Source organism: Aedes albopictus, chromosome 1 (genome assembly GCF_035046485.1).
Source record: "Aedes albopictus strain Foshan chromosome 1, AalbF5, whole genome shotgun sequence".
NCBI lineage: Eukaryota > Metazoa > Arthropoda > Insecta > Diptera > Culicidae > Aedes > Aedes albopictus.
Genome location: NC_085136.1, coordinates 169,342,545 through 169,370,367, shown reverse-complemented (window position 1 = coordinate 169,370,367; position 27,823 = coordinate 169,342,545). Strand labels below are relative to the sequence as shown.

General features: G+C 39.9%; 2 protein-coding genes across 6 annotated transcripts in view; one reads left to right on the top strand and one right to left on the bottom strand.

Annotated features, from left to right (window-relative positions):
* The window catches only part of LOC109431799 (homeobox protein HEX homolog pha-2), a 33,779-nt gene extending 9,833 nt beyond the window's left edge, over positions 1 to 23,946 (top strand). The window contains exons 2-3 of the mRNA XM_062847658.1: positions 23,301 to 23,500; positions 23,573 to 23,946. Of these exons, the coding sequence (XP_062703642.1) occupies positions 23,301 to 23,500; positions 23,573 to 23,890 (518 nt within the window). The 3' untranslated portion in view covers positions 23,891 to 23,946. The remainder of the gene's footprint in view (positions 1 to 23,300; positions 23,501 to 23,572) is intronic.
* The window catches only part of LOC109431022 (synaptosomal-associated protein 25), a 257,831-nt gene that overhangs the window by 125,349 nt on the left and 104,659 nt on the right, over positions 1 to 27,823 (bottom strand). The gene's annotated exons all lie outside the window — the stretch shown is intronic.

Genomic DNA, 27,823 nt, shown 5'->3' with positions numbered 1-27,823 from the left:
CTTAATTTTCAGGTGCACGTTGTGTCTGTCCTTCACAAACTCGTACAGTTCGTTCACCTTCTTCCTCACCACACCTGTGTGTGTGTGTGTGTGTGTGTGTGTGTGTGTGTGTGTGTGTGTGTGTGTGTGTGTGTGTGTGTGTGTGTGTGTGTGTGTGTGTGTGTGTGTGTGTGTGTGTGTGTGTGTGTGTGTGTGTGTGTGTGTGTGTGTGTGTGTGTGTGTGTGTGTGTGTGTGTGTGTGTGTGTGTGTGTGTGTGTGTGTGTGTGTGTGTGTGTGTGTGTGTGTGTGTGTGTGTGTGTGTGTGTGTGTGTGTGTGTGTGTGTGTGTGTGTGTGTGTGTATGTGTGTGCGTGTGTACGTGCGTTACAAAAAAAGTCACGCACGATTCTCAGCCGTCTGCCAACCGATTTTAGTTCTCTTGGAAGCAAATGAAAGCTACTACATCCTAGTAGAACGCTATTGATTTTTTTTTTTGATTGGACGTTTGGTTACCGAGATATCTCTCGAAGAGTACTTATGAGTCATACATCTAAACTTTTTAAGATTTTTGACCAAGTGTATCATAATAAATATTTTGGCCGTTTGTCGATCGATTTGGGTTCTTTTGGCACCAAATGAAAGCTACAGCATCCTAGTAGATCGCCCAGAAATTTTATTTTGATTGGACATTTGGTTACAGAGATATCTTTCGAAGAGTAGGGTCTGGGACCATTTGGGCAGGAGCACCTATTTTGGGCACTTGTTGCTACAACTCAGTAAATTTCAAACAGATTGAATTGATTTTTGAGACACGATCAGATACGCACAGTATCTAGCCATGTGCAAAAATTCAAGTTAATCGGTTTGAAATTGACTGAGTTATAGCAGTAAGTGCCCAAAATAGGTGCTCCTGCCCAAATGGTCCCAGACCCTACTTAGGATTTATACAACTAAACCTTTTGAGATTTTTGACCAAGTGTATCATAATAAATATTCTGGCCGTCTGTCAACCGATTTCGGTTATCCTGGCACCAAATGAAAGCTACAACATTCTAGTAGAACCCTATACAATTTTATTAGGATTGGATATTTGGTTACCGAGATATCTTTCAAAGAGTACTTGGGAGTAAGGTTAACTTTTTGAGAGATTTTTGACCAAGGGTACCATAATAAATATCTCAGCTGTCTGTCAACCGATTTGGGTTCTCTAAGCACAAAATGAAAGCTACAATATCCTTGTATAAGGCCCTGAAATTTTATTTCGATTCGACATTTGATTACTGAGATATCTTTCGAAGAGTATTTCTATAAATTATTTTTTATTAATCTATTCACTTACTTGATATCTTGCACTAGTTTTTGAACAGTCTATGGTAAATTATTTTTCAATAAATAATGCTGACAAAGTGTATTGTTGTTTTCAATAAAATTATAAATAACAAATTACAAATACACAGGAGTTTTATGAAAACTAACAATATGTTAAATGAAAGCTTTGAATTTATATATTGTGGGAAAAATGCAAGAACCGGACAGCGAAAATAACTAGCTAATGCCAAAACTGATTAACTTAGTAGATCCCGAGCAGAAGGGAATAACAACAGCATAAGGAGCTGTGTTATTTGGGCAAAATAACTGAATAATAAAATCGATTATTTTCCAGTTATTACCATAACATATTGTGTTATAAACATGTCTGTCATAAGCGGCAAAATAACAAATTCCATAACAAAAAAATGTTCCTGGAAAACCATTTCAATAACTTGTTTTGTTAGTTTCAGTAACAACTTAATAACAGTGAATTCGGAAAATATTTCCATAACCAATTTTGATATTAATATGTTATTGATGGTAATCGGAGAGCAGAATTTGATATGATATCAAACTCGTTACTAAATAAGTATTAATACTTAGGCTGATGCAAATATTATTCTTTTATGTCCGAGACCTCTCATCAGGTACGAGGGGGGGGGAGAAAATTAAATAAGGAACCAACAAAAAAAAAACTATTAAAAATTTAAAAATTATAAACATCATCGAAATAGGGGGAACTTACGTATTTTCGGCAGTTTTGTTCTCTTCGTCATGGGGGGTTTTTTGAAACTTGTTGAACTCAGAGTTGGCCTCAAACCCTTCCCAACCAGACTGAGTTATAAGCACAAAGTTCAGCCAATTTGGGCCACAAAAACCCCTCATGACGAAGAGAACAAACCTGCCGACAATACCCTTCGTCACCCTAGTTATTTATGTAACGAGTTGCGAAAAGTTGATTTTTTTCAGCACGAATCGTACATTTATCCAACGAGACTTGCTGACTCTGACGTAAGAAATATTTTCAAATGATCGAAAAATACTATATTCAGCTTTTAATACATTCTAAGAGATTTGAAGTCGCAAGATAATCAGGTTTTTCTCTAGAAATTTTTGCAATATGTTTTTCTAAAATTCCTCTATTTATTTCTCCAAGGATTCCGTCAAAAACTCCTTTTGTGTTTGTCAAGTGACTTTATCATAAAATTCTTCCAGAAATTCGTCGACAGATTTGATCTTAACTTTTCCATAAATTACTTCAAAAATATTCCAGAAATTTCTCAGAGAGTTCTTCGACGGAATCTTTCATGGACTTTCAAAGACTCCTCTAGAAATTCCTCCAGAATCCTGCATAGAATCCCTTCAAAGATTTCTTCAGAATTTCCTGTGATCATTAGTCCTGAAGTTCATCTTAAAATTTCTTTGCGGATTTCATCAGAAGTTTTCCGAATGTTTCTCCAGGTGTTTTTCAAAAGATTTTGCCAAGAATTATAAACATTGCTCAGAAGAATTACCTTCGGAATTTCTAAGAAAATTGCGCCAGGAGTTGTCTTGAAGTCTTCTCCAGGGATTTATCGAAAGGTGCTTATCCGAAAATTATTTAAGAAATTCTTAAAAGTAGTCGTTCAGAAATTTCCTTCTAACCTGAATACAAAAATGGAACAACACAAATGGACAGGTATTAATTGTCGCATTGTTGCTGTGATTTCCAAATTTGTTACTGTTGTGTTATTGCTGATAAGTTGAACAACAAAACAAGATATTTAAATGTAATTTAGTTTTTGTATATCAATAGCTTGATTATAACAAAATGAGAATGTCGAACAAAATCTGTTATGGAAAAGCTATGCCTTGATAATTTAATAATAACAAAACAAGATATAAAAACAGGTTATGTGATTTCGTAGTTATTAACTTGGTATTCTCCTCTGCTCGGGATATATCATTTTTGTCCTTTTTGCACCATAACCATGAATACCAAGTACTTCGGAGCTAATTTAATCGACTGATTAAGAGATAAAGTATATCTCGCTGATTTTCTTATCCATTTGTTAATCGATTCAAGATCTTTTGGCAGTTAACAAAAGATAAAATATTCCAGAATATGTAAGCTATTTTTTAAAAATTTCACACAAGATTCTAGAAGGTATCTGGCATTTCTGGTAGTTTAGTCCATGGTCCATGATGCTATTTTGGAAACCAATTCACTAGATGCCAAATCCACAATACTTTCAAGAACTTTTGGTCCATCACACAAAATAAATATGTTAAATACAAATAATACAACAATAGTTTTAATAAGTGTAAGAAGGGATCTGTTCACCATAGGTGGATGAAATCGGGGTTTTTTTAAGTGAAATAAATTTTACGCGATTTTTTATACAAATTTCTTGATATTACGCGATGTGCTGAATTCTTCTCTCCTGGTCGCAATTTCTTTCCGATGGGGCTCAAATTTCTACCATAGATATCTCTTGTCCAAATTTTCCCGACCGGAACTGCTATATTCACTAGACTGACTGGAGATTCCTATAGAATTTTATCCGTGATTCATCATTCGATTGCTCCAAAAAATGCAATCTTGGTTTTCTTCAGTAATTCCTCCAATCAAGAAATATTTCAGAAGTTCCTTTAAGTGAATTAGGAGTTAAGTCTTACAGAAATAAGTTTCTCTAGGAGAAGGAGTCTAGGATCTTGGAAAACGATCTGGGGATTTCTCCAGCTACTCCTGCAAGATTCCCAGAGGAAACTAAGGGGATTTAAAAAAAATCCTCAAGAAATCCCATCAACTCTAAAAGTATCCCGCGAGAAACAATTTGATGATTTCTTGAAAGAATTTATACAGGAATTTCTCAAGGATTTCCACAAGAAACTTCTGGAGGATTCTCAGGAATATCTCCCCGGAGATTTCTATACAGAACATCAGGAGAACTTGGGACGATTTTCGGCTTGGTAGTCGCAATTGCAATCAAACGATCAGATATTCTCCTTCATCCGACGTTTCGATGTTTATTGCATCTTCTTCAGGGAATTAGAAGTGTTAATCACTTTCATTCTGAAAAGCTTTGTGAAAGCATAATCCGCCTAAAACAAAATTAAAAAAAAAAAAACGTTGGGATCCACTTCTAGAACAATAATAATATTCGCAGAATTCGGTTCACGTTTCTAACATATTCTTGTTTATCGACCGTATTCTATTATTAACTTGATGATTTTGTGGCTATATCGGTCTCTTTCTATTCATAGTATAAGGGAGTAGAGATCAAAGTGGATAATAAATGATAGATATGATAGAATTCGCTAGGTAGCGAACAAGTGTGAAAATTTATAGAAGGTGAAATTAGGCAAGTAGGCCATGCATTGAACGAATACATCGAATGCGTGAAACTTCTGCCGTGCGACCTGTACTTTTAAACAGATCGGCTTGGTTGGTAGTTCATACCACCTTACCAAGACTGGCAAAAGTTTCAGGCACCCGACTGCCTATGTATTGTCCTGTTTTCATCACAAATTCTATCGATCGGTAGCTTTTTCGGAATTCGCACTCCGTTCATAGAGGTATGTCTATATCGCGGCGTGTTCTTCCTATTAGCTTTTTCGATCTTATAGGATAGGATAGGTCGCACGGCAGAAGTTTCACGCATTCGATGTAGGGTAAAAGGGTATAATGCGCCCCACCGGGGCAAAACGCCCCTCTTCATTTTCTAGCGATACAAGCGCTTTTCGCATGCGTGATCGATTAGAAATCTCAAATATTGAATAATTATTGCCATCAAGCTGGTCTGTTAGTGGATTGGTACAGAAAAGCAATAAAAATATCAAAAAGTCTGAAATCGAGGCTTTTGACGTAATATTTTACCTCTTGTGAGCTGACTTCATTGCAAACGAAGCTAGTTCTGTTCGCTTGTGTTACTTTGCAATTTTTATGCAGTTAAACACTTGTTGAAAGACCCTCCTAGGATAAGCATGCGATGGAATTATTCCCTGGGACAGTTTTATCACGGGGCTGGACGTTTTTCTTTTGATGGGGCGTATTGCCCCGTTTGTTTTGAAAAGGCAAATTTTGGAACGTTTTCGAAAAACGTTTCCAAGCTTCCATAGCCACCTCTCCAAAGGCAAAGTTCGCATGCAACACTTCACTAGCTTTAGTAACAACGATTTGCAGTGAACAATTGATGGAATAAGGCGCCAGTTTCAGATATATTGCCATTTCTGCTTAGGGGGGGCATATTATACCTGTTTACCCTATTCGTTCAATACATGGCCTACTTGCCTAATTTCACCTTCTATAAATTTTCACACTTGTTCGCTACCTAGCGAATTCTATCATATCTATCATTTCATTATCCACTTTGATCTCTACTCCCTTATACTATGAGTAGAAAGAGACCGATATAGCCACAAAATCATCAAGTTAATCACGCTTCTAACAACACTACCAACGGCCAGTTTGTTTAAGCTAAGCACTTAAAATTTACAAAAATATGATCACAAATGTGGTGAAAAACTGTAATTTTAACTGTGCAACCAAGATGTGCTGAAAGATATAAAAAAAAACAATTAAATTTCATGGTAAACCGCATATTTTTACTTTTGGAATATGTTCTACAGTAAAACCTTCAATTCATATTAAAATGTTGCAAAATATGTTGTCAAAGAAAATCATTCCGTTTTTATCACTATTCCGTTTTTGTCTACTGAAAATCGCGGACCGTGTTGATAAAAGCGGAACATACCTGTATTTTTTTCTTTTAAACCCTACGCAGCATGCGCCTTCTACAAAGTTTTAGATCTAAAAAATACGATCATTTTTATTCAAATTATGGAACTTAATAATTTTATTTAGTATATCACAGTTTATTGTGCGAAATCAAACATAATGAATATGGAAACAGTCCATTTTGTTACCTGTTTTTTTTTTTATTATAATTTCACATTCCAACTGGAACTGGCCCTTCTCTCAGCTTGGTGAGCTTCGACCACTTATACCACTATAGTTAGCTAATTATTAGCCCTCACTTAACTGTTTATTGATTTAATAAATCACCTTACTGTAAAGTTGAATTATTTTATTCTTCTTCTTTGCGACACTCGGCATTATTTTTTTTTTCAAACGGTGATTACCTTTTCAAATAACACTAGTTTACAAAATAAAACGAAAGTAGTGAACTTCTGTCAACGACCAAACTTTTTGAAGCATAATTTAGCACTGATTTTGAAACCGTGCTTCAACAAATTTAACATAGAACAGTTTATGAGTTTTAGCTCAATATCGAGTTTTACAACATTTTAAAATATGGAATTTAATAAAATTCAAATATCTTGCGTTTTGTTCAACCAATTTTAAATCTTTTTCCGTGAATTAAAAGCTGAATATTATACCATTCGATCATCTGAATGCAGCATTTGCGTCAGATTGATGAAATTCAAGATATTGGCGAGTTTTAGGGTTTAGCAAATTTTCCAAAAATATATGAAGAAATGTATTTTTTTTTTTCAATAAGAAAAATCAATTTAAAAAATCTTTCTCAACGTTTATTTGACACATCATATGTAGACGAGTTACAGTAAAAAAATCAGCTCAAACGGAGCATTGATTACGGAGAATAAGATGTGTAAAGTGAGCGACTTTGCTCAAAAATAGAACAAAAATCGATTCCAAATCATCAACCTTGGAATGGAAAGTCGAAAAAATTTCCGCTCTACTGTATTTTTTTCCTTCGCGTTTTCGAACTCAGAGCATGATTCTTCATCAAAAACGATCATCAGCTTACCGAGTTCTAAAATGCTGTAAACTAGTGTAAAAATAAACTATTTAGAATTTTCCTCCGATAGATGTTTGGAGAACCGATTAAATTATCAATTATGTGTACCGTGATTTCGGGTGAAATTGATCGCCGTGAGGTCCATTTTTATTTGTCAAATATAACGCTTTAAACTTAAAACAATATGTGAAAAATGATCGTCATCTGATTAAAGGGTTATTGAATGATGAGTTAACAAGTTTTATAACTAATTAGTGACATATTTCTGTAATTAATTTATAATTTTCTCGAACTGCGTGTTAAGCGATCTTGAAAGGCATGTCCAAACTTTACTCGCCGAGGTAGTATCTCACATGCAATCAATAATCCAATGAATGTTTCTAGCTAATCAATCATCGATAAACCCGATTTTCTAATCAAAAATTCTATAAATGTTTATATTTATGCACAAAAGTGAATTTTTCGTAATTTATTGCTTATTTTTGAGAAAATTGCATACCTTTAGGCGTTTACATTTTTCAACATTTAGCAAACTTGTAAAAGCTTTGCGTTACTTTTCGCATTCTGGGATGTCAAATTTAGTTGGGAAATAAATTTTCAGGTTTTGTAAGTGCACTTCAATGACTGATCAATTTCACCACGAAACTAAAATTTCTGATTTTTTTATTTTAAATAATATTTTTATATTAAAACCTATTGCAGTAACAATTTCAACCTCGTTGACTGATGTAATCCATGGTCGTACTGGTTTTAAAGCATCAAGTTTGGTCATATCGGTTACTATTCAAAAATTAGACGCCAAAAACTGTGAAAAGTGATCAACTTCACCCGAAATCACGGTACGCATTATGGAATATTTAATATCGCAGTTAACTTGAGGTAAAACTAGTGGGAATGAAATTGAAAAAGTGTATAAATTGCATTGACTGAGATAATATGAAAGTCAAACGTATCTATACCGTCAAACGGGGTTACTTGCAACAGCGGTGTAACTTGCAACACGATGACATTCACTAAATGTGAAGCATTTTCTAATAATAATGAAAACTAATATGCCCTACTATTTCGGTTATAGAAATTAAGTGTATCAAAGATCGATTTAGTATTAAAATTAGCTTTGTTTCTATGTTTATGGTTTAGCTACACTGTTAAAACGGATTGCTCATTTTATGCCATAAAAACAAGTATGAAAATCGTGCTTGACCTCTACCTTATGGTAAGTACGATAAGTCTGATGACCTTGCTTGCAGTTAGGGTACCTAATAGTAAGCTTAGCTAAACGATAAAAGTTTGATAAACTTATCTACTAAGCAATGCAAAAAATCATTATTATATTCGACAACCACTATGGGGTAACTTGCAACAGTTGAATTTGACGAAACCTTCTATTATTTATCTTCATTTCACGATATATTTGACAGAAATAATCGAAATGGATCATTTATTGATTATGTAACGCGTTCATTTTCAAATGATAATTCATTTTTTTACATTTTTTTGCACGCGACCTTCAAACATTGTTAGGAAATACCACATTTTGAAGTTTCATTCATGTTTTATCATGTTAAAAGTTCATTTCTTGTTTATGAACGCTGTAAAGCAATCACCAACATCAATTCTGAATGGATGGAGTAAACTATTTCATTTTAATACCCAAATTAGCGAGTTTGACATTTACAAAGTAGAATAGGTGTGTTTCAATCATGTTAATTTATCTGAAATTGCCAAACACCACTTCAAACTGGAAACTACTTGAAGATGACTCACTTTACCTTTGCAAGAAATGACATTAGTCATTGTTGACATTTTGTAATGAGTGCTAAGTCACGAGAATCATATTTATATTATGTGTTTGAGGGACGTGAGTCCTGTTGCTAAGCGATATACTCTCACTTGCAATAACTATCAATCCTTTCATGAAAAATTATATGTCAATTGGTTAGTGTACATCTTTTCATGGTATGTTTCATGCATAACATCAAAAATTTACAATACGACTAAATACTAGAATGTTAGTGCTGTTTAATGATAGCTAACTTAGCTTCATGTCCTATGTTGCAAGTTACCCCACAGATGGGGAAACTTGCAACAAGCATGTATTTCGCACCTCCTGATTAGGTGGCAACGTATTTTGGTAAACCAAGTGCTGCATAGTATTCTACTCGGGGTAATTAGCGTACACGATGCTTCGCAGGATGTTTCAAATGTTTAGATTTTTAATGATATTGCTTCAAAGTCGAAAAGTGTTGCAAGTTACCCCATTTGACGGTATATATAAAAATGCAGTGGCATACGTGGGACCGCGCATAACTTGCGAACGGATGGTCAGATTTGGGTCGTCTAAATTTTGTTCTGTTAGTTTTCACCCAAGGAAGGTTTGTGAGGCCAAAACATGGAAAAAATTGCGAGTTTTTGAAAATCGGGTTTTTTTACATTTTGAACGTGGACTTGGGTGCTTGGCTAAAGACTTGAAACGTCAAAAAACGCAGTGGGCAAGACAAAGTTTGCCGGGGACAGCTAGTATTTTAATAGTTTTTGAAGTCATCATTGTTAAAAGTTCTATAAAACATTCGAATAGTTGAGAAACTAATTGTGAAAATTCAAACCGTGTGATGAGATATTAAACCGTGAACGTAAGAAACAAACCTTTACTGTATATTGTAACATAATTCGACACCTACATTTCAAAAGGGCGTAACTGCTTTTGGAATCATCACCTTCTTTTAAAGCTGTGGATCATGTGTTATGATTTCCATGTTTTTCACAACAAGTACCAGATGGGAAAAACTCTCCTCTTTCCGACAACCACGGTGGTTTGAGTGTAAGGGAGGCAGTACGACCTACAGATTTGAAAGAAGGCATTACTTCCAAATGCAGTTACGCCCTTTTGAAATGTTGGTGCCGAATTAATACAAAAAATATGCTTGGTTTCATAAAATAAACAGTGATTTATTAAATAAAACTGTTGATTTCAATACAAAAACGGTTTTATTGAATGCAATATTGCACAAGAATACCATAACGATCCATTAAAACATCGATGCACAGTGTGAGACTTAGGATTACAACTTTCAAATCCTGCAGGTGATGAATCCCTGTTTTCTCCCATTCAAAGAAAACGACATTCGATAATGTCGTCTGTTTTGTAGACTTGACTTTCATTATGCGGAAATTCAGCTCAAGGCTGGTTCATCCAATTTTTATCTGTAGAGAAACAAACATATCTCATCAACGTATTGATGGATTTACAATTTTTGCCTGCATGTAACCGTATTTTGAAGAGCTTAAACTTTGTAGGAGACGCAAACTGCGTAGAATTTAAAACAAAAAAGTTTTTCGAAAACACTCAATTTTTTGGGTACAACCTACCATTGCTTTGAGCTAACTTGAAATCTGAAAAAGTTGAAAATTTTATTTTGATATTTTGCGGGAATGCTTTAATTTTAAGATGCATAAAAATATAGCTCACATTAATAGTAACAATATTGCCGAAGATACGTAACCTCTAAAACTTCATCTTCATGGTCATTTTTTTCGTCTTAAATTCGTGATCTGGCCCAGTGTTTATTGGTATGCCGTTTTACGGTGCTACGTAAGGGGCCGTTCATAAACCACGTAGACTTTGGGTCTGGCCAAAGTCTACGCTCCATACAAATTTCAATTTTTTTGTATGGACAAAAGTTTACGAGGGAGGAGGGGGGGTCTGAGATGGCAAAATTTTGGTCTACGTGGTTTATGAACAGTCCCTAGTCCTGAGCACCCATGGTGATGCAGCGACCCGGAAAATCCTAAGCGATTTCCAGACAGTATCTTGTCAAGTGGTTAGATCAAATTTCGGTTCCGTGTTATGGCTGCCCTGTCAAGATCCTCTGGGCTGCCTCTACTGCAATTTCCTGCTGGGTTTCAGCACGATACGATCTAACGCTAGTTTGCAGATTTCGTTCCCGCTCTTCCTGTGGCCGGCCCATCTCCACTTTCAATCCTGAATTTCTCTTGGCGAAGACCTGCAACCTTTGAGCGTTCTCCACTGATGCACACCAGGTTTCACACGTACAACAGCACAGATTCCACGTTTAAATTGAAAATTGGTGCGTCGATTAATCTGATTATTTTTCATATATTTCTTGAACTTTTAAAATAATGTCGAACTTTTGGTGTGCCATGTCTAGATGTTGCTGGCGTGGCCGACACTTGAAAAATGATTCTACAGTACTCGAACTAGTGTTTCAGCTGGATCGGTTAACAACTAGCATTCATCTTAGTCCCACTAAGACAACGGGAGATATCGTAGAGGAAACGAATGTCGCCGGTATCTGTGGTTTTCTCAACAAAGTTCGCAAACGCCCTTTTGTCATGTCTTCATTAGTGTTCCACTTTCTTTTTGAGAACGGAGCAGCGTTGCCGGTCTAATGCTTTAGCTACTCGTATTTTCACTCGCTCTATCGCGACTGTTAGAATTCGAAGGTTGACCCTAGAAAAAGGCAAAGCTATGGCCAACTATGATCTTGTCGGCAGCTGTCAGTCGATAAGGTGAGGATCACCCTTGGTGGGGAATATGCGTGCGTTATCTGCTGTCGCATTAGAGCCGATGCACACGGGCGGCGCGTCCACGCAGCGTGCACGCAAGTGCGTCCTGAGTTACACACAATCAAATGGGGTGATGCACACGAGAACGCAACGCTACCGCACCGCAACCGCGCCGCACCGTGTGCGGCACGCAATGTCAACGCATGCCCCACAGGAACGCTGCGGCGACGCAGCGTGAATTCACGCAGCGTCAATTAACGCTCGTGTGCATCGGCTCTTAGTTGGCAATACTCTAAATACACTGAGCGATGCTTATTGGCGAACATATTACCACACAGCGTCCTTTTGGTTCTCTATCTTCCATCCAGTTCCAGTGTTATCTGCTTTATCTGTGCGCAGCTCACCCAAATTAATGTCACCGGTGGCGATGAAGGTGTTTTTGATGGCGCTCCATTGATCTTCTACGCTTCCACCTTCTGGAATATCCGCAGCACGGTCCTCCAGCTCTCCGACGAAAGACCTTTTTATTATTATTATTTATGTGGAGCTCCTTACCTGAAGAACAGACGCTCAGATTTACTAAACCATTCGCACGCTTCCCTGTCAGTAGCGTATGTATTTATGACCAAATTTATCATATGGATAGATGAATCGATTTACCACGAGGTTAACCCACTCCGTCAAGATCCATGACGCAGCACCGCAGATGCAAGCTTCTTTTGTCATTTTTAGCTGGGGAAACTCTGTACTAAGCAATCAAAACAGAGCTGCTTCATGGAATTTCCTTGTCATACAAGGTGATATGGTGCAATCATTTAACAAAATCAAGTCATACAAGCAATTCAAAATGACACGAGCTAAAAACAGTTTACGTGAGCAAAAAGAAAACTTAAGCAACTACGTAAAAGGAGGGATTAGCTTATCTTCCAAATAGAGTCAACGGCGGACCTCGTACCTGCTGTAATGACTGGGAGATATTTCATTGGCGAACCTCTCCTGCCAATTGACGCATTAATCACACCTAAATTGTGGCACAATCACAAAGACCATCGATACATACATGTGAACAAAAAACACACGGGTGTGACACGTCGAAAAACGCGAGCCTTCCAATAATAATCGGTATATGCCTCAAAAAAGTTGAACACTACCCTCGCTAATCCCACCGGCGCAATATCGATACCAGCTAACAACCTCATTCGAAGGCAATGTTCCTTTGAACGCGCTACCGGTCAAAGGGAGCCGCCACCGAAAATAAGCTGTAATCTTTCAATAGCGAGATTTATGAACGGCACCACTGCCGCCAGCCAGCACTGTAACCTCTCATATCAAACTGATTCGATTGCGTTGATTTACAATCGATCGAGAGCGGCAATTGTGATGTTTTTTTTCACTTCCCGCCCGATTGTTGGCTTCTGTTTGCCTTTGATAAGTTCAAAGTACCAAACCAACTCCCTGTGGTTCCCCATCGTCGATGATGCATATTTCATAAAGTGGTGTAGAAAAATGGTAGTACCATTGAATATGAATGTGGTAGATTGTAGTTAACACAAGGCATCGATGCTAATACATTCATTTGGTTTAACATCTCAAACTTAATTTGGATATGTCACGCCAAATACATATTTTAATACGTACCGACCTTACCGGTCAGACTAAGGCCTGAGTGTTCTCTGCTGTACATAGGAGTCGTCTCCATTCCACTCGGCCCATGGCTGTGCGTCTCCAGCTCCACACTCTGTGAAGAATCCGCAAATCGCCGCTCTCCATTTGATCGACCCACCTAGCTCGCTGCGCACCACATCTTCTTGTACCGGTCGGATGGCTTTCGAGAACCATTTCAATCGGGTTGCTATCCGATATCCTGATGGCGTGACCCACCCACCGTTACCTGCCGATTTTCGCGGTATGGATGATAGTTGATTCTCTCAGCAGCTGATGCAGCACGTAGTTCATTTGCCTTCTCCAATTCCCGGCTTCCATCTGCACTCTTCCGTAAATGGTACACAACACCTTGCGTTCGAAAACTCCAAAAGCACGTTGGTTGTATGCACTTAGAGTCCATGTTTCGTGCCCATAGAAGACTACCAGTCTAATCAGCGTTTTGTAGATAGTTCGTGTTATGGCGATCGTAGAGTTCTGTGTAGTCCAAAGTAAGCTCGATTTCCTGCCATAATGTCTCTCTGAATTTCTCTGCTGGTGTCGCTGTCGGCGGTCATCAGCGAGCCCAAGTACACGAATTCTTCGACCGCCTCGATTTCATCACCGTCAATAGAAATCCGAGGTGGTGGTGCGGTAATTCCTCCCAGGAGCTCTTTGCCATCATGTACTATTGTACTTTGTCTCCGACACATTAATGACTAATCCGACTCTCCTAGCTTAATTCTTCTGTCGGATGTAAGTTTCCGCTATCGTGTCGAGCTATAACATCAATATCATCAGCGAAACCAAGCAGCTAAATGGGCTTTGTGGAAATCGTTTCACTCATGTTAATTCCCGCTCTCCTTATTAGGTGCCGCTAGAGTGGGCACGTCACGCGGCGCGGCCCGGAAATTTGCACGCAAAGGAATAACAATCAGTAATAATTAGCTGTCAAATCTTATGTCCACTCTGGTCGTACCCTTATACCCTCTAAAGCAATGTTTAACAACAAGCGTGAAAGACCATCACCTTGCCGTAACCCTCTGCGAGACTCACAGGGACTCGAGAGTGTCCCTGATACTCGAACTAAGCACATTATTCGATCCATCGTCGCCTTGATCAATCGAATCAGTTTATCCGGGAATCCGTGCATAATCTGCCATAACTAGTCTCGACCGATTGTATCATACGCTGAATTAAAATCGATGAGCAAGTGATGTGTGGGCACGTTACATTTGAGCATTTCTGCTACACCCGGCTGATGGCGAACATATGATCCGTTGTAGCACGTTTACCCATGAATCCCGCCGGATATTGTCCCACGAACTCTCTTGCAATCGGTGATAGACGGCGGCATAAAATTTGAGAGAGTATCTTATAGTCAGCGCTCAGTAGTGTGATCGCACGATAGTTCCCGCAATCCAACATGTTGCCCTTGTTGTAGATTGTACACATGATACCTTCCATCGGCAGTGGTAATACTTCCTCCTCTTAAATCCTGGTAATGACCCAGTGTAGTGCTCTCACCAGTGTTGTTCCACCGTATTTTAGAAGCTAACTCGGTAGTTGATATGCTCCAGCGGCTTTGTTGTTTTTCAACCGGCCAACCTCCTCTTTAATCTCTTGGAGGTTAGCGACTGGAAATCTTTCGTCCTGCGCATGTACTCCTAGATCTGTTACCAAGCCACCTTCGGAGCTTGCAACGATCGCTCGTGAGAAGATTCCCGTGATTGTCTCGGCACTTGTTAGCTTGTGGAACGATGCCTCAGCGCAAGCGGTTCAGCTTCTCGTAAAACTTCCGTGTGTCCTTAGCACGGTACAGCACTTCCATCGCTTCGCGATCGTTCTTTCTGCTGGCGCTTCTTTCTTCGGGAGACTGAGTTCTGCCTGTTCCGCACCTGTCTAGAACGTGCCACATTCGCTCTCGTACGGTGTTGCAACATTCTCGCCCATTCGACAAGCTGCTCTTCCGTTGGTAGGGCCACTGCTAGCTGCTCCATGTAGTCTTGAGCCACTTCTACGTTACGCAGCTGCTCGATGTTGAGCCGTGGCGTTCGACTTTGGCGCATGTCAATAACAGTCGAAGGTTTTGAGTGCAAGCATACAGCGACTAGGTGCAAGCATACAGCGACTAGATCCGAATCTATATTCGCACTGATATGTGTGGACATTGGTTATATCTGAGAAGAATTTACCGTCGATTAGAACGTTGGCGATCTGGTTTTCTGTTTGATGATCAGGTGATCTCCAGGTTTTTTTTTGTAGATATCTTTGCGTGGGAAGAAGGTGCTTCGGACTACCATAACACGGGAGGCTGCAAAGTTTACGCATCGCTGGCCGCTATCATTCGATACGGCGTGCAGACTGTTTCGCCCGATTACCGGTCTGTACATTTCCACCTTCCTACCTGCGATTTCATGTCGCCCACAACGATTTTTACGTCACGCGGCGAGCAACCATTGTATGTTTGCTCTAACTGCAAGGAGAACGCTTCTTTCTCGTTATCAGATCGCCTTTCGTGTGGGCAGTGCACGTTGATGATGCTGTAGTCCAGTTCAACAAACTTCCTGCAATCCCACGATGTCGAAGTTGCGGGGACGTAATTTGTCGTAGATTATCCTGTCACATCCTGCGAAACCAAGTGACTTGCAATTCCTTGTTCCAAGTTTCCAGTCGTATTTTTCCCATGTTATTCGTTAGGAAACGTCCATAAATTACGTCACGCAAAAATTGCCCATTTTCAACCCCCCCTCCCCCTTATGTCACATTGTATTGTATGAGACCTCCAAAATTTTTGTTTGGACCCCCCCTCCCCCTGAAAGCGTGACGTAATTTATTGACGTTCCCTAATGGGAATACTTACGGGTGGCTTATTGGGCCTAGGCCAACACTCCTGTCTCGCCGGAGGGCCCAGTTTTGTTTAGCGTCCCTATGAACAATGGGATTGGGAACCTATATAGGGTAAGTGTACCCATCGTTGTGGTAATAATGTAAATTCATTTTTAAAAATATGATCGTACCATCTAATGAAAAGTTTCAAAACGTTAGTCAGTAGTTTTCTATCTAAATTTGCTTAGAAAAATATGAATACTATCGTTTCTCTCTGTTTTCGATCATAAATCCCTTGCCACAACATTAGGCACATTGTTCCTATTATGGAGGCAAAATTTAATTTTGGTTCCTAATGTTGCGGTATCCCATTGAAATCATATGGGATACCGCAACATTAGGAACACTACCGCAACAATAGGAACACAGCAGCAAAAATTTTAGGAAAACTATTTTTTTAAATAGGTTTTTGTCAAATCTTAAGCATACAAATGGTGCAATCTCATAATTTAAGCATAATACATCTATTAAAAATGCTTTTTAGTAACATTTTAATCAAAAAAGTGCTCAATTGCCATTACCGCAACATAAGGTACTACCACAGCGAAGAGAACAATTACCCTAACCCCTTAATGGAAGAAGTGTGTTGAATATGTTGTCATGAAAGTAAAGCTGATATAAAAAAAATCATCTTTGGTAAACAGATTTTAAATACATACTAAAAATGGAATAAGATCTTCTCAATGAACCCCAAGCGTTGCAAATTCTAAACAGATTAGCTCTAGAAAAAAGAAGCAATCGGAGAGTACAAAAGCGCCTGAAGCACTTATGAACTATCTGAAACCACTTTTCCCCCGCCAAAGAAAATTGCACGTGGTTAAATGAACAAAAATACGAACAATTTCCTGGACCGAATACGAATTAGGTGGGAAACAATTCTTCTTCGGTTCTGATTCAATCTAGCGGCTACCCAACGAAATTAGATCACAGCATGCCTTGTTTGAGTTTAATATCAAACGCCGTCGAGAAGCACAGTCTTTGTTTGGCCTACTAATTTGTATCAATTATTTCTGACCGTCCATGACGGTTTGTCTTCGGCAGGCGCCTGAGGCGGACAGCTCCGTTCCCGGCTCATATCGAGGCTTGCCGTGCGCTAGCCAGCTAGCTGGCTAGCTATCAACTCCACATGCACCGGCAACTGAATATTTGCTCATCGATTCGTTATTCCAGCCACAAAACGGCGAATCCCTCTCATATCGCTTCGGGACAAGGGGTATCTTGTCGGTTCGGTTTTGTCGGGTTTTGTCTACAAATAAAGCCAAAATCACTGCCGCAGATAGAGTGCGGTGATACGTGCTACTAATCGTTATCATTTTTGGGTGTTGAACATTGATTCTGGTATTAGCCAAATCTAGCAGTAAGCGATCTGCTTGACGGCTTAACAATGTGTGCTGTTTTCTGGCGTATTTTTATTTTGATATTTACTCAGTGTGATAAAAAACGTGGACAACGATGTCGAATTCGTCTCTGCTATCCTATCTATTATCGATTCGAGTACGAAGAGATTATTCGTGGACTAATCCCCCTGGAATGGTTTTTACGAAATAATTTAATTGAACGCAAATGTGGACGATTTCGTGAACAACGCTAAGTCCCACCAGGGAAGTCAATTAATACGCTGGCTATAGACGTTGCGATGAAGTGCAAAGTCGAGTGTCTATCATCGTAGCAGGCTTTGCTTATCTCAACCCGGTTGTCAGCAGTAGTAAGCCAACACCATCGGTGGGTTGCTGTGATGATATCCACATTTTTGGATATTTTTCATCATGAGTGGACGATTCGAAGACGGCGTCGATTGATTGATGATTGCCTGCCCCTTCTGGAGCGTCCTGGACATTTTCATGTCACCTTTCGTTAAGCCGGTGCTCTTTATAGGCCGTTCTGTTGATATTGAACGTACGCCGTTCATCGAGCTAATCAGACAGAGCATACACAACACGACAGCGCAGTTCGACATGCGTAATGGGCTGCTTGGATACACAAAAGTAATTATTATACACTTCCCTATGTGTATAAAAAGCCCAGGAAAAAAGGGAAGGGGAACAAAGTGTTATTTTTCAATTTCGGCGTACACTGATTTCTAGGTGGGATTAAGCCATAAACGACTGATAGGATCATTGCGGCGCCAACAACGATAGTCACTGCAGTCTGGTGAGTCGCGCGTTAAGCTCCTACCGTTTACTTTGGTAGTAATTTATTTTATTACAACACCATTTACTGAACTCTTCTATCGCAATATAGAGGAGCCTAATCGGTCTGTTTGCTCCCTGGCTGTCTATTGGTTGTTTTCCCAATGTCTCGCACGCACCATTGTTCAGGTGACTTTGAATTGATGTTCGACGACATTGATATAAATCTCTAGCCGTTGAACATTTTTTGACGGAATCAGGGCGGCGCCATGTCGTGTTTGATTGATAAACATAGAAAATAACGTTGTTTGATCACATACAGATTGGGTAGACGCTACACTATGGCTCTGACAACTGATTATGCTTAAGCAGAGCATAGATCTAGTTAAGGTTGCTTTGCCTATAGAATTTATTACACTTATAAAAAACTAATGAAACATAACAAATACATTACACATTTTTGGCAGTAAAGTGATGATTCGAAATCCAGGAAGGAGAGTCCAACATAGCCCTGGTCCTCACAAGTTCCTCACTCATCACTCATGTATTAGCACCTCTGGTATTACAATGGGAACGTAAAAGATCACTTCATCCTGAGCGGCTGCTCAATTCACCCCTGAGCCCCTGCTGCGAAATCCTGCTGGATTCCAATACAGCTCTTGCTTGCATCGTCTCTGCCCTTTCGTAATGTGTGGCCTACCAACCTCCACTTACGCTTTCGAGTTTCTGTTGACATTGGCCTTTGACAGCATCATCTTTAAATCTCAGTGTTCCACGCAGAATAATTTTGCCAAGTAGAACTAAAAAACCTAATAATTAGAATCAATTCTGTTATTGTATATTGAATCAATTCACCTGTTTGTTTACTTCAATGCTGCATATTTTTTAAAACTACAAACTTTTGAGTAGACCAAAAAATTGCTTTTAGAGTTTAATTTCAAATGCATATTATTGTTGTTTGAATAATTTGATTTTATAGAATCAAAAAAAAAAATGATCAGCTGAAATACAACCACTGTCATTTTTGTTTACAAGTCTAACAGAAAAAGCATTGTGAAATTACGAAGAACGAAGTGAACTGGATTATAAACCTTCTGTAAATGTAAATCGACGGTATTTGCTGCATAAAACTATGCTAACATCAATACTTGTTTGGTAAGATTATGAGGTATATTTTGATTATCAATGTATATCCATATTTCATTACATTTTAGCACACCAGAAGAAAAGTGTATGGCGGAACTGACCTGCTTCGATCAATATGCCATATTGATAAATGATGCCGGTAATTTCCAATCAAATGCTTAAAATGCTTAATAATCAATGTTTTCTTTCCTTATAGTACCTACATTCACAATTGTAGTTCAGGAACTCAGCACAAAGGACGAGCAAATTCGGAAGAATTTGCATAACGCATTTGCCATCAGCGTTTTCAAGAATGTACTTTATGCTAAATTCCCCATTATGATGTTACAAATGTATAATCATAATAAACATCGTACGAAAAAAATACTCTTTTGTTTTCTGTTTACAATCATTAAAATAAAAAATAAACCGAAAATTCAACAAATACAAATTCTAGTTTCAATACGATTGCTTCAGTTACATCAATACATTGCATTTGTTGATTTGATAAATTTTATTTTTAGAATCAACAAAATTTATCATTTGTTGTTGACAGTTGTCAATTTCAAGCGATTTTAGAAACAACAAATACATTTTTTGAAATAAATTAGCGTAATTATTGATTCAAAAAAAGTTACCGGTAAGCCCTGAGTCAACAATAAAATTTGTTGAATCTATGCATAATACTTTTGCCTTTACAATATATTTTTCTGCGTGTCGAGATCCAGTTGTGAGGCCACCAGACTCGAATTATAAACCGCGGACATTGATTGATTAAACCCTGCAGCTTCTGCGGATTTGCACTACGTTTTGCTGGCGTCAAAACAGACGCAGTAGCAACTCTAGTTTTCTTGATCCGTGCTCCTATACACTGCTGATGCCTTCAGATTCAGATGCTTCTTTATTAATTGGAAGCTCATTTAGCTTGCGATTCGATAAACGGTCAATCATCACTACCATGATCTCGTAGAACAAAATGAAACCCTGTAGCGGTAATAATATATATGTATCCTTGCTTCACACCAGCGACTGCCCAAATGGGGTCGGATAAAGCTGTGTTGTACAGGACCGTGCACGTAAAAGTCTCGTAGATATTACAGACATTTGCGCAGATTGCATGGGGTCAACTTTGAACACCTCTGTTGATATGCGATCGACCTCAGGAGTCTTATGCCGAGATGTTGGTCGGACGTCGAAGCTTGAAGAAGTTGTTCGAAGTGCTCAACCACTGGATGTTTAGTCAGTGTGTGTTGGATCGTTGCCCGAATTTTTTCTCCTGACGCTGGCTCCAACTCTATTATCGACTAAAGCAGATGTGCTCGATTTGGTTTTAATATGTCCATTACGAAAGATCCACGTTACTTCATGCACTGATCGATGTGGAAAAGGCGAGCCCCTAATTACTAGATCGTTGTTGCCACAAACCTCTGCAAACAACTCACTGTTTTCGCTTACTTCTTCAACGCCATGACGTCACATGATTTTCATAGTCCATGACAAGCTTCGCCCCGATTACCAAGTTGTAACTACTCCCGATTGACCACAGCTACCGTTGGCCTTGGCTTCAGGAGAGGGCCACAGAAGGTGGCCCTTCCCAGTGGCTAACGAGACTCTGTATTTGACCTTATCTCTAGGGTCAGCATGCTTGTCCTTTCTTTTTGCGGATTCAGGAAAACACTTGAGATTGTCTTGTCACACTCCAGTTTATTAGTTTTTAGTGCACTTTCTATCTTTTAGCTTTCTACCTTCTTTACCATACTTCTTCCCACCCACTTTCTCAATCTTATCTAACATTCTTCCTTCTTCGGACTCTTTCATTCTTTGGGCCGTCTTCGATCGTTCCAACGATCATCTCCTTCTTAGGGGGTTCCTCAGCTTCCGGAGAACGAGTCTTCATTGGTCTTCAGTCGAAGTAGCGAATGGCCAGAACACCACCTGCCCATATCTTAGCCGAAGACTCGTCAACGGCGGAAGATTGCCCATTTTTGGGTTAGGGTTCGCCACAAGCGTACTACGAACCGTTACAGAGTAGCCCTAAGACCCAGCTCGAGGGGTCTCATGCTACTGAACTTGATTCCGGAAGTAATTGGGAGTCACTGCGGCAGCGGAGCAGCCCTGTAAGTTTCTGTTATCATAGCAGCTTCCAAGCTGCTTAAAAGGCTTGCAATGAACCGGCTTGTGTACAAAGTACCAGAAAAGCTCATTGTTTGCCTCCTAAGCAGCCGGAAAGTTCCATTCGGAATTTTATTTGCAGTTTGTGGCACTTGAAAGTACATATAGAGTAAAGTAGAGATGAAATTCTATAGCGAAAGCAACAGAAGGGACGAGTTACACGCAAGTGGATGTTCAAGGTAAAGCACAATAAAGGCAACGGAGAAGAACGCTACCAAGCTAGACTTTTGGCTCGTGGGATCAGTCACATTCGGACATTCGCACAGGAGGAACGGAAGCATCAGAAATTCGCAATGATTTTTACGCCCTTTTCAAATATTAGTCGAGATATGTAATTGTTCTTTCGTCATAACATAGAACCAAATCGTAGGGCTTTTATTGTCGTCGCGGTTGAAACCCGAAGTTTCCCCACACCCGACAATCGAATTTTCTCAAAATCTATACGTGAAACCTAACGTCGGACGTAGTGCGCTGGACAGCGGACCTGGCCCTCTATCCAGCGCACTGTGCCCGACGTACGTCCGACACACGGTTTAGGAGAAACATCGATTTTCGCGTGTTAAAAATTCCGATTTTCAACTGCACGAACAATAGCTTAGAAAGCAGCTGATGTGCCAATCTCTGCTTTCATCGAGAGAATGGGATTTTGTCGGTGTTTAGCAACTCGTACAACGCGAAAGGCTCTAGGTGCAACCAAGTCATACTAATGGTGTACGTGGTTGATTCTTATTTATTTATTTGACGATGTATTCAGCAGTAGCTGTACAGACTGAGTATTTATACTATTATCTAATACTACCTTTAAACCTATTTCTGCTTATTACAAAATCAAACGATTCAACAGTGTTCAACAATTTAAAACATTTCTCTAAATGATTGTTTTGACCAAAGAGCGTCCGATGTCCAGGGATCCAAAACGACAACCGTTGACGGGTACGGCGTGCAGGTACTAATGTCGTTTTCGTTTTTGATTCAGTTTCAACCTGGGTTGGTAACAATATCGTAAGCAAACATTGCAGTCTTTTAGGGAATCAAGTTTGATCAATTGGCGCCGCTGCTCATACGGGGCACCCTTTCCGGATCATTCCACGGTAATCGCCGGAATTACTCATGGTTGGACGTCAGTTGAAGAAGTGAGTTGAACTTGCTCGGAGTTACGGCGTCCTGCTCTTACCCTTTGGTCAACAAATGTGTGTTAGAAGGGTGCATGGTGTACGTGTAGCAACCTCGAGCGAGTTCGCTCATTCTTACAGTTATTTTACTTTTTCATTTTGTGTAAATATAATAATTATTAATATTTTTGGGTTGGATACCTTCCAAATATAACGGTGCTCCGTAATCTTGAATGATCGGAACAGATGAAATAGGGTATGTGTACCATCAGTAATCTCACGCTCCCATATTCATCCTATTCGAATACGAGCGATTACGGCACCGATTGATTCCGTTCTTTGTGTTTTCGTGGGTGCTCACTTCTAACAAAAAATACAAAAATAAAAAACAAAACAAACAGCGCGTCAATCCTTTGTTTTTGGATGAAAATGAGAGCCACATGCTTAATAAGGGAACCAATACCCTATGATCACTGTACTGTTTCATAAATTAGTTACGTCGCTACGTGCGGAATTATAAGCAGTTGAATTTTCAGCAATTATGTTGATGATTATTTGAAATATGTTAGTCATTATTAGGAATCTTAAACGCATCTATACACAACAAAAACATAGGATTTTATGCATATTTTCTCTCTTTCTTTTTCTAGCATCTCCTCGAATATTCCCATTCTACCCGCCACACTACAGCTATCTGCTTCCGCCGTGTGGTTCCAAGCGTAAAGGTGGACAGGTGCGATTCACCCCTCAGCAAACCCAAAGCCTGGAGCGACGATTTTCCAACCACAAGTACCTTTCGCCCGAGGACCGCAGGCATTTGGCTGTTCAGCTGAAGCTTAGCGACCGGCAGGTAACATACTCATAACCCTTGGAAGTTAAGAGTCGAATAACGGAACGTATCATATTTGATTACTTGCCACAGGTCAAAACATGGTTCCAGAACCGCCGCGCCAAATGGAGACGTGCCAACAACGGAGGTCAAACGTCGGATTCGCCCGTCGACCTGGGGGCCGACAGTGTACATAAATCGTCACACTCCGCCACCGTTACGTCATCCGCCAGTTCACCCGCAGATCCGATGAAGAAATACTCGAATGACTATCGTGCAACCTCGAATAGCAGACCCGCAGAACCGTACGATTGCAAGAGTTCCGAAAACTACTCGGAGCATGAAACCTCCAGCGAAGGCGAGGACAGCAGCTACGAGGACGGGGGAGCCTCACCCATCAATGTTATTTAAGTTTAGCTTTATCTATACTGAAATTCAAATAAATTATTCAACTTCTCACGCGGACAGACACGGTGTCGTCTAACCTACTTCATTCCGAGACTCCGCTAGGTCTATCGAATTGGCGAGACGACCTTTGGTTAGCTGAAAGTACACGGTTGCTACGATTGATAAGCTCTCCACTTCACCGCAAATACACAGTAGGCACTGCACATTGCCGTTCGTGGAAACATCATCAGGCAATTAATCACGGTCGATTGCTCATTCCTTTTCTAACCTTCTTTACATCGTTTATTCATTATTTTGACGCTGTGATAACGCAAAATTCACCCATATCCAATATAGTCGCTCGTTCCGAATTGACTTGATAGGTTTTCCGTAACCAGCACCGATATCGGGCCCAGCTACATGACACTCTACCCAGTCTTAATTGATCATCCAATATTGATATAGTAGGCTGCGAGTGCGCTGTTTTGTGATTTCCAGGTGACCGCATGCATTGCCCACCACCCGGCTGGCTTATTTGGGGTGTATCGGCATTTCGATTGCGTCAAATTAGGCAGCTCCATCATCATCATCTAGATTACTGCTATGAACGATTTGAGAAGGAAGTTGTTTTCAGCCCACACTGCGCAAGCACACCCATTGCTCAACTGCCACAGTGGTTGAAATCACGAAAACAGGATGGTATATCATTCTCTGCAGATGACTCAATTGCCATGTTTCGGTATACCAATCTGTGTGGTCAATCAAGGATTTTCACGCAACATGTATATACTAGGTATACTTTTTGAAACTAAGCTTTTAAGATTATTTTTAGCGTTTTTAACTGTGCAAAATTAGGGTGTGATTGATAACGTCCTCCCATTTCGATTGGAATTTGTGTGGGATTTATTATGGAAAAACGAACTTTTTGCATTTTTCTCATAAGCTGTAAAAATTGTATAAAACCTTGTAATTGCGTTTAAATATTGTCTAGGATATGCCAAAAAACTTTGTCAGAGACCGCAAAGTGATCCGACAACTGGTGAAAAAAGTTATATAGCGTATACGCTTTGTAATTCAGGCCAAAAATGACTACTTACTTTCAGTCCTGGGCACCCACGGAAGAGCAGAGGGCCGAACTGAAAGATTTCCATCCTGGGCTATTGCCAACCATTGCCTTGACCTGTGGCCCTGTCAAATTTCTATCGAGTTGCTTGATTTCGTTGTTGAGGCTGCGTCGCCATGAGGCACTGGGACTGCCTCTGCTGCGATGTCCTGCTGGGTTCCAGTCTAACGCTTGCTTGCAGATTTCGTTTCCGGCCCTGCGTAGAGTGTGGCCGACCCACCTCCACTTTCGCTCCCGAATTTCTGTGGATGTCGATGCTCCACGTTGGAGATTCAATTGTAAGGCCGCCAAGAATGAATTATATACCGCAGGCATCTATTGATGAAGACCTGCAGCCGTTGAGTGTTCTCCATTGATACACACCAGGTTTTACCGGCGTATAGCAGCACAGGTTTCGAGTTGAAAATTTGGGTTTTGGTGCGTCGACTAATCTGGTTGTTTTTGCATACGTATCTTAAACTCGCAAAAGCAGCTCTCGCCTTCTTGATCAGTGCACCTATGTCGTTCTTGGTGCCGCCATCCGCCATTTGGCTACCAAGATATTGGAAGCTTTCAACATTCTCCACTGATTGTCCAGCTACCGTAAAGCTGGAAAGGTTGACTGTGTTTACATCCAACGATTTGGTCTTGTTGACGTTGATGGTAAGACCGGCCACTGAGGAGCGATTGGCAAGATCATCGAGCTTACTCTGCATTTCAGAGGGCCGTTGAGCTAGGAGAGCAAAATCATCAGATAATTCGAAGTCATGGTGTTCCATGGTAATGGGCTGCCACAGCAATGCACGATTTGGTTCACGGTCGACCGCACCTACCATGATCTCGTCGATTACGATGAAGAACAGTAGCGGTGATAGACCCAGATGGGATCGGACAAAACAGTGTTGTGCAGTACTTTGCACGAAAATGCCCTGTACTGTGGTTCAATGAGGCCGATGATTTTCTCAGGCAGACCCTTGCGTCTGAGGGCTTCCCACATGACCGATTGAGACAGTCGAAAGCTTCTTCGTAATCAATGAACACCAGGTAGAGAGACTCTTGGAATTCATTGATTTGCTCCAGGATGATACGGAGCGTGACAATATGGTTAACACAGGATCGTCCGGCACGGCATCCTGCTTGCTGCGGTCGGAGAGTTGCGTCAATCTTCTCCTGTATCCGGTAGGGATAACTTTGCAGAGGACTTTGAGAACGATACACAGCAACATGATACCCCGCCAATTATCGCATACAGTCAGGTCACCCTTTTTATGTACCTTTACTAAGACGCCTTTCATCCAGTCGGCCGGAAATGTCGCGGTTTCCCATATGTTGCAGAAAAATTGATGCAGTACCTATGCGAATACTACGGGGACAGCTTTGAGCATCTCAGCTGATATGCGATCGACCCCTGGGACCCTGTTCGATTTCATGCTACGGATGGTTGCTTCTATGTCCTGCACTGATGGAGCTTCGATGTTGTCTTTCACGGGCATCGTAGCATTCATCTTAGTCCTATCTTAGTGGCAGAGCGTTAATGATTAATCATAAATTTAATCATGATTAATGATTAATGATTAAGATTAATCGAAAATCATTAATCATAATCACTAAAAAATTTTATTTAATCATTAATCATTAATCTTAATCACACTGATTTCGCAATTTAATCATTAATCAGTAATCATAATCATAAGGAAAAAGAATTAATCAATCATTAATCATTCATTACCAAAAATGATTCACCATATAAAATATATGATCCAACTTAAATTGGTTCAAATGCTGTTCTAAGTGGGATTCTTTTTTCAAAGATCTCCCAGACAAAGAAACTTTTACTTTTGAAACTTCAAAAATATTGTTAACAGCACAAAACCTTTTAATCATTTCCATTTTTTATGATTGATTAATCATGATTAATCATGATTTTTAATCAATGAACCGTTTTTAATCAATAATCATAATCAATAATCACAGACAAAACCAATTTTAATCATTAATCATAATCTTTAATCATCCTAAAAATCAAATCAATCATTAATCATAGTCAATAATCATCGAAATTAGAATTTTAATCATCAATGATTAATCATGATTAAAAATTTGGTTAATAATGAACGCTCTGCTTAGTGGACCGGTACAAGAAGACGTGGTCCGCAGCGAGTTAGGTGGGTCGATCAAGTGGAGGGCGATTGGCGGACCATTCGGAGAGTGCGGAACTGGAGACGCACAGCTATGGACCGAGTAGAATGGATACAGCAGAGAACAGTAAGGTTTGTGGTGCAGATAAGCTGAAATGGGAGCACGTCCTTTTGGCTCGTGAATTGCAAAAAGTTGGTGCGTGCGTGACTGCCATTCAGGGATTGTGGTGACCCAAATCTGGTGAGCGTGATATCATGGCGGTGGATCCCGTCGCCAATACATCATTCAAATATAACACCTACCACAGCGAAGCGAGTTCTGAGGTGGAGGCCGATCAACGAGCAGATCTACGTATTGAGGATACGAGACCAGTTCTTTAATTACTGCCTGATCAATGTCTATGCGCCGACCAACGACAAAACCAAACCGATGACGGAAGGATGCTTTTGCGAAAGCATTGACAATACTTATAGATAATACCAGAAACACGACGTTAAGATTGTCATCGAAAACGCCAATGCGCAGGTCGGAAGAGAGGACATTTTCCGTTCAATCATCGGTACGTAGAGCCTTCTCTCCGTCACTAACGGCAACGGTCTATGATTACTTAACATTGCTGCTTCCAGGGGGATGGCCATTAGTAGCGCCTACTTTACACGTAAGAATAGCGATCTCAACGTTAAGACCGCTCAGAACACTATCTTGTGGTTATCAAC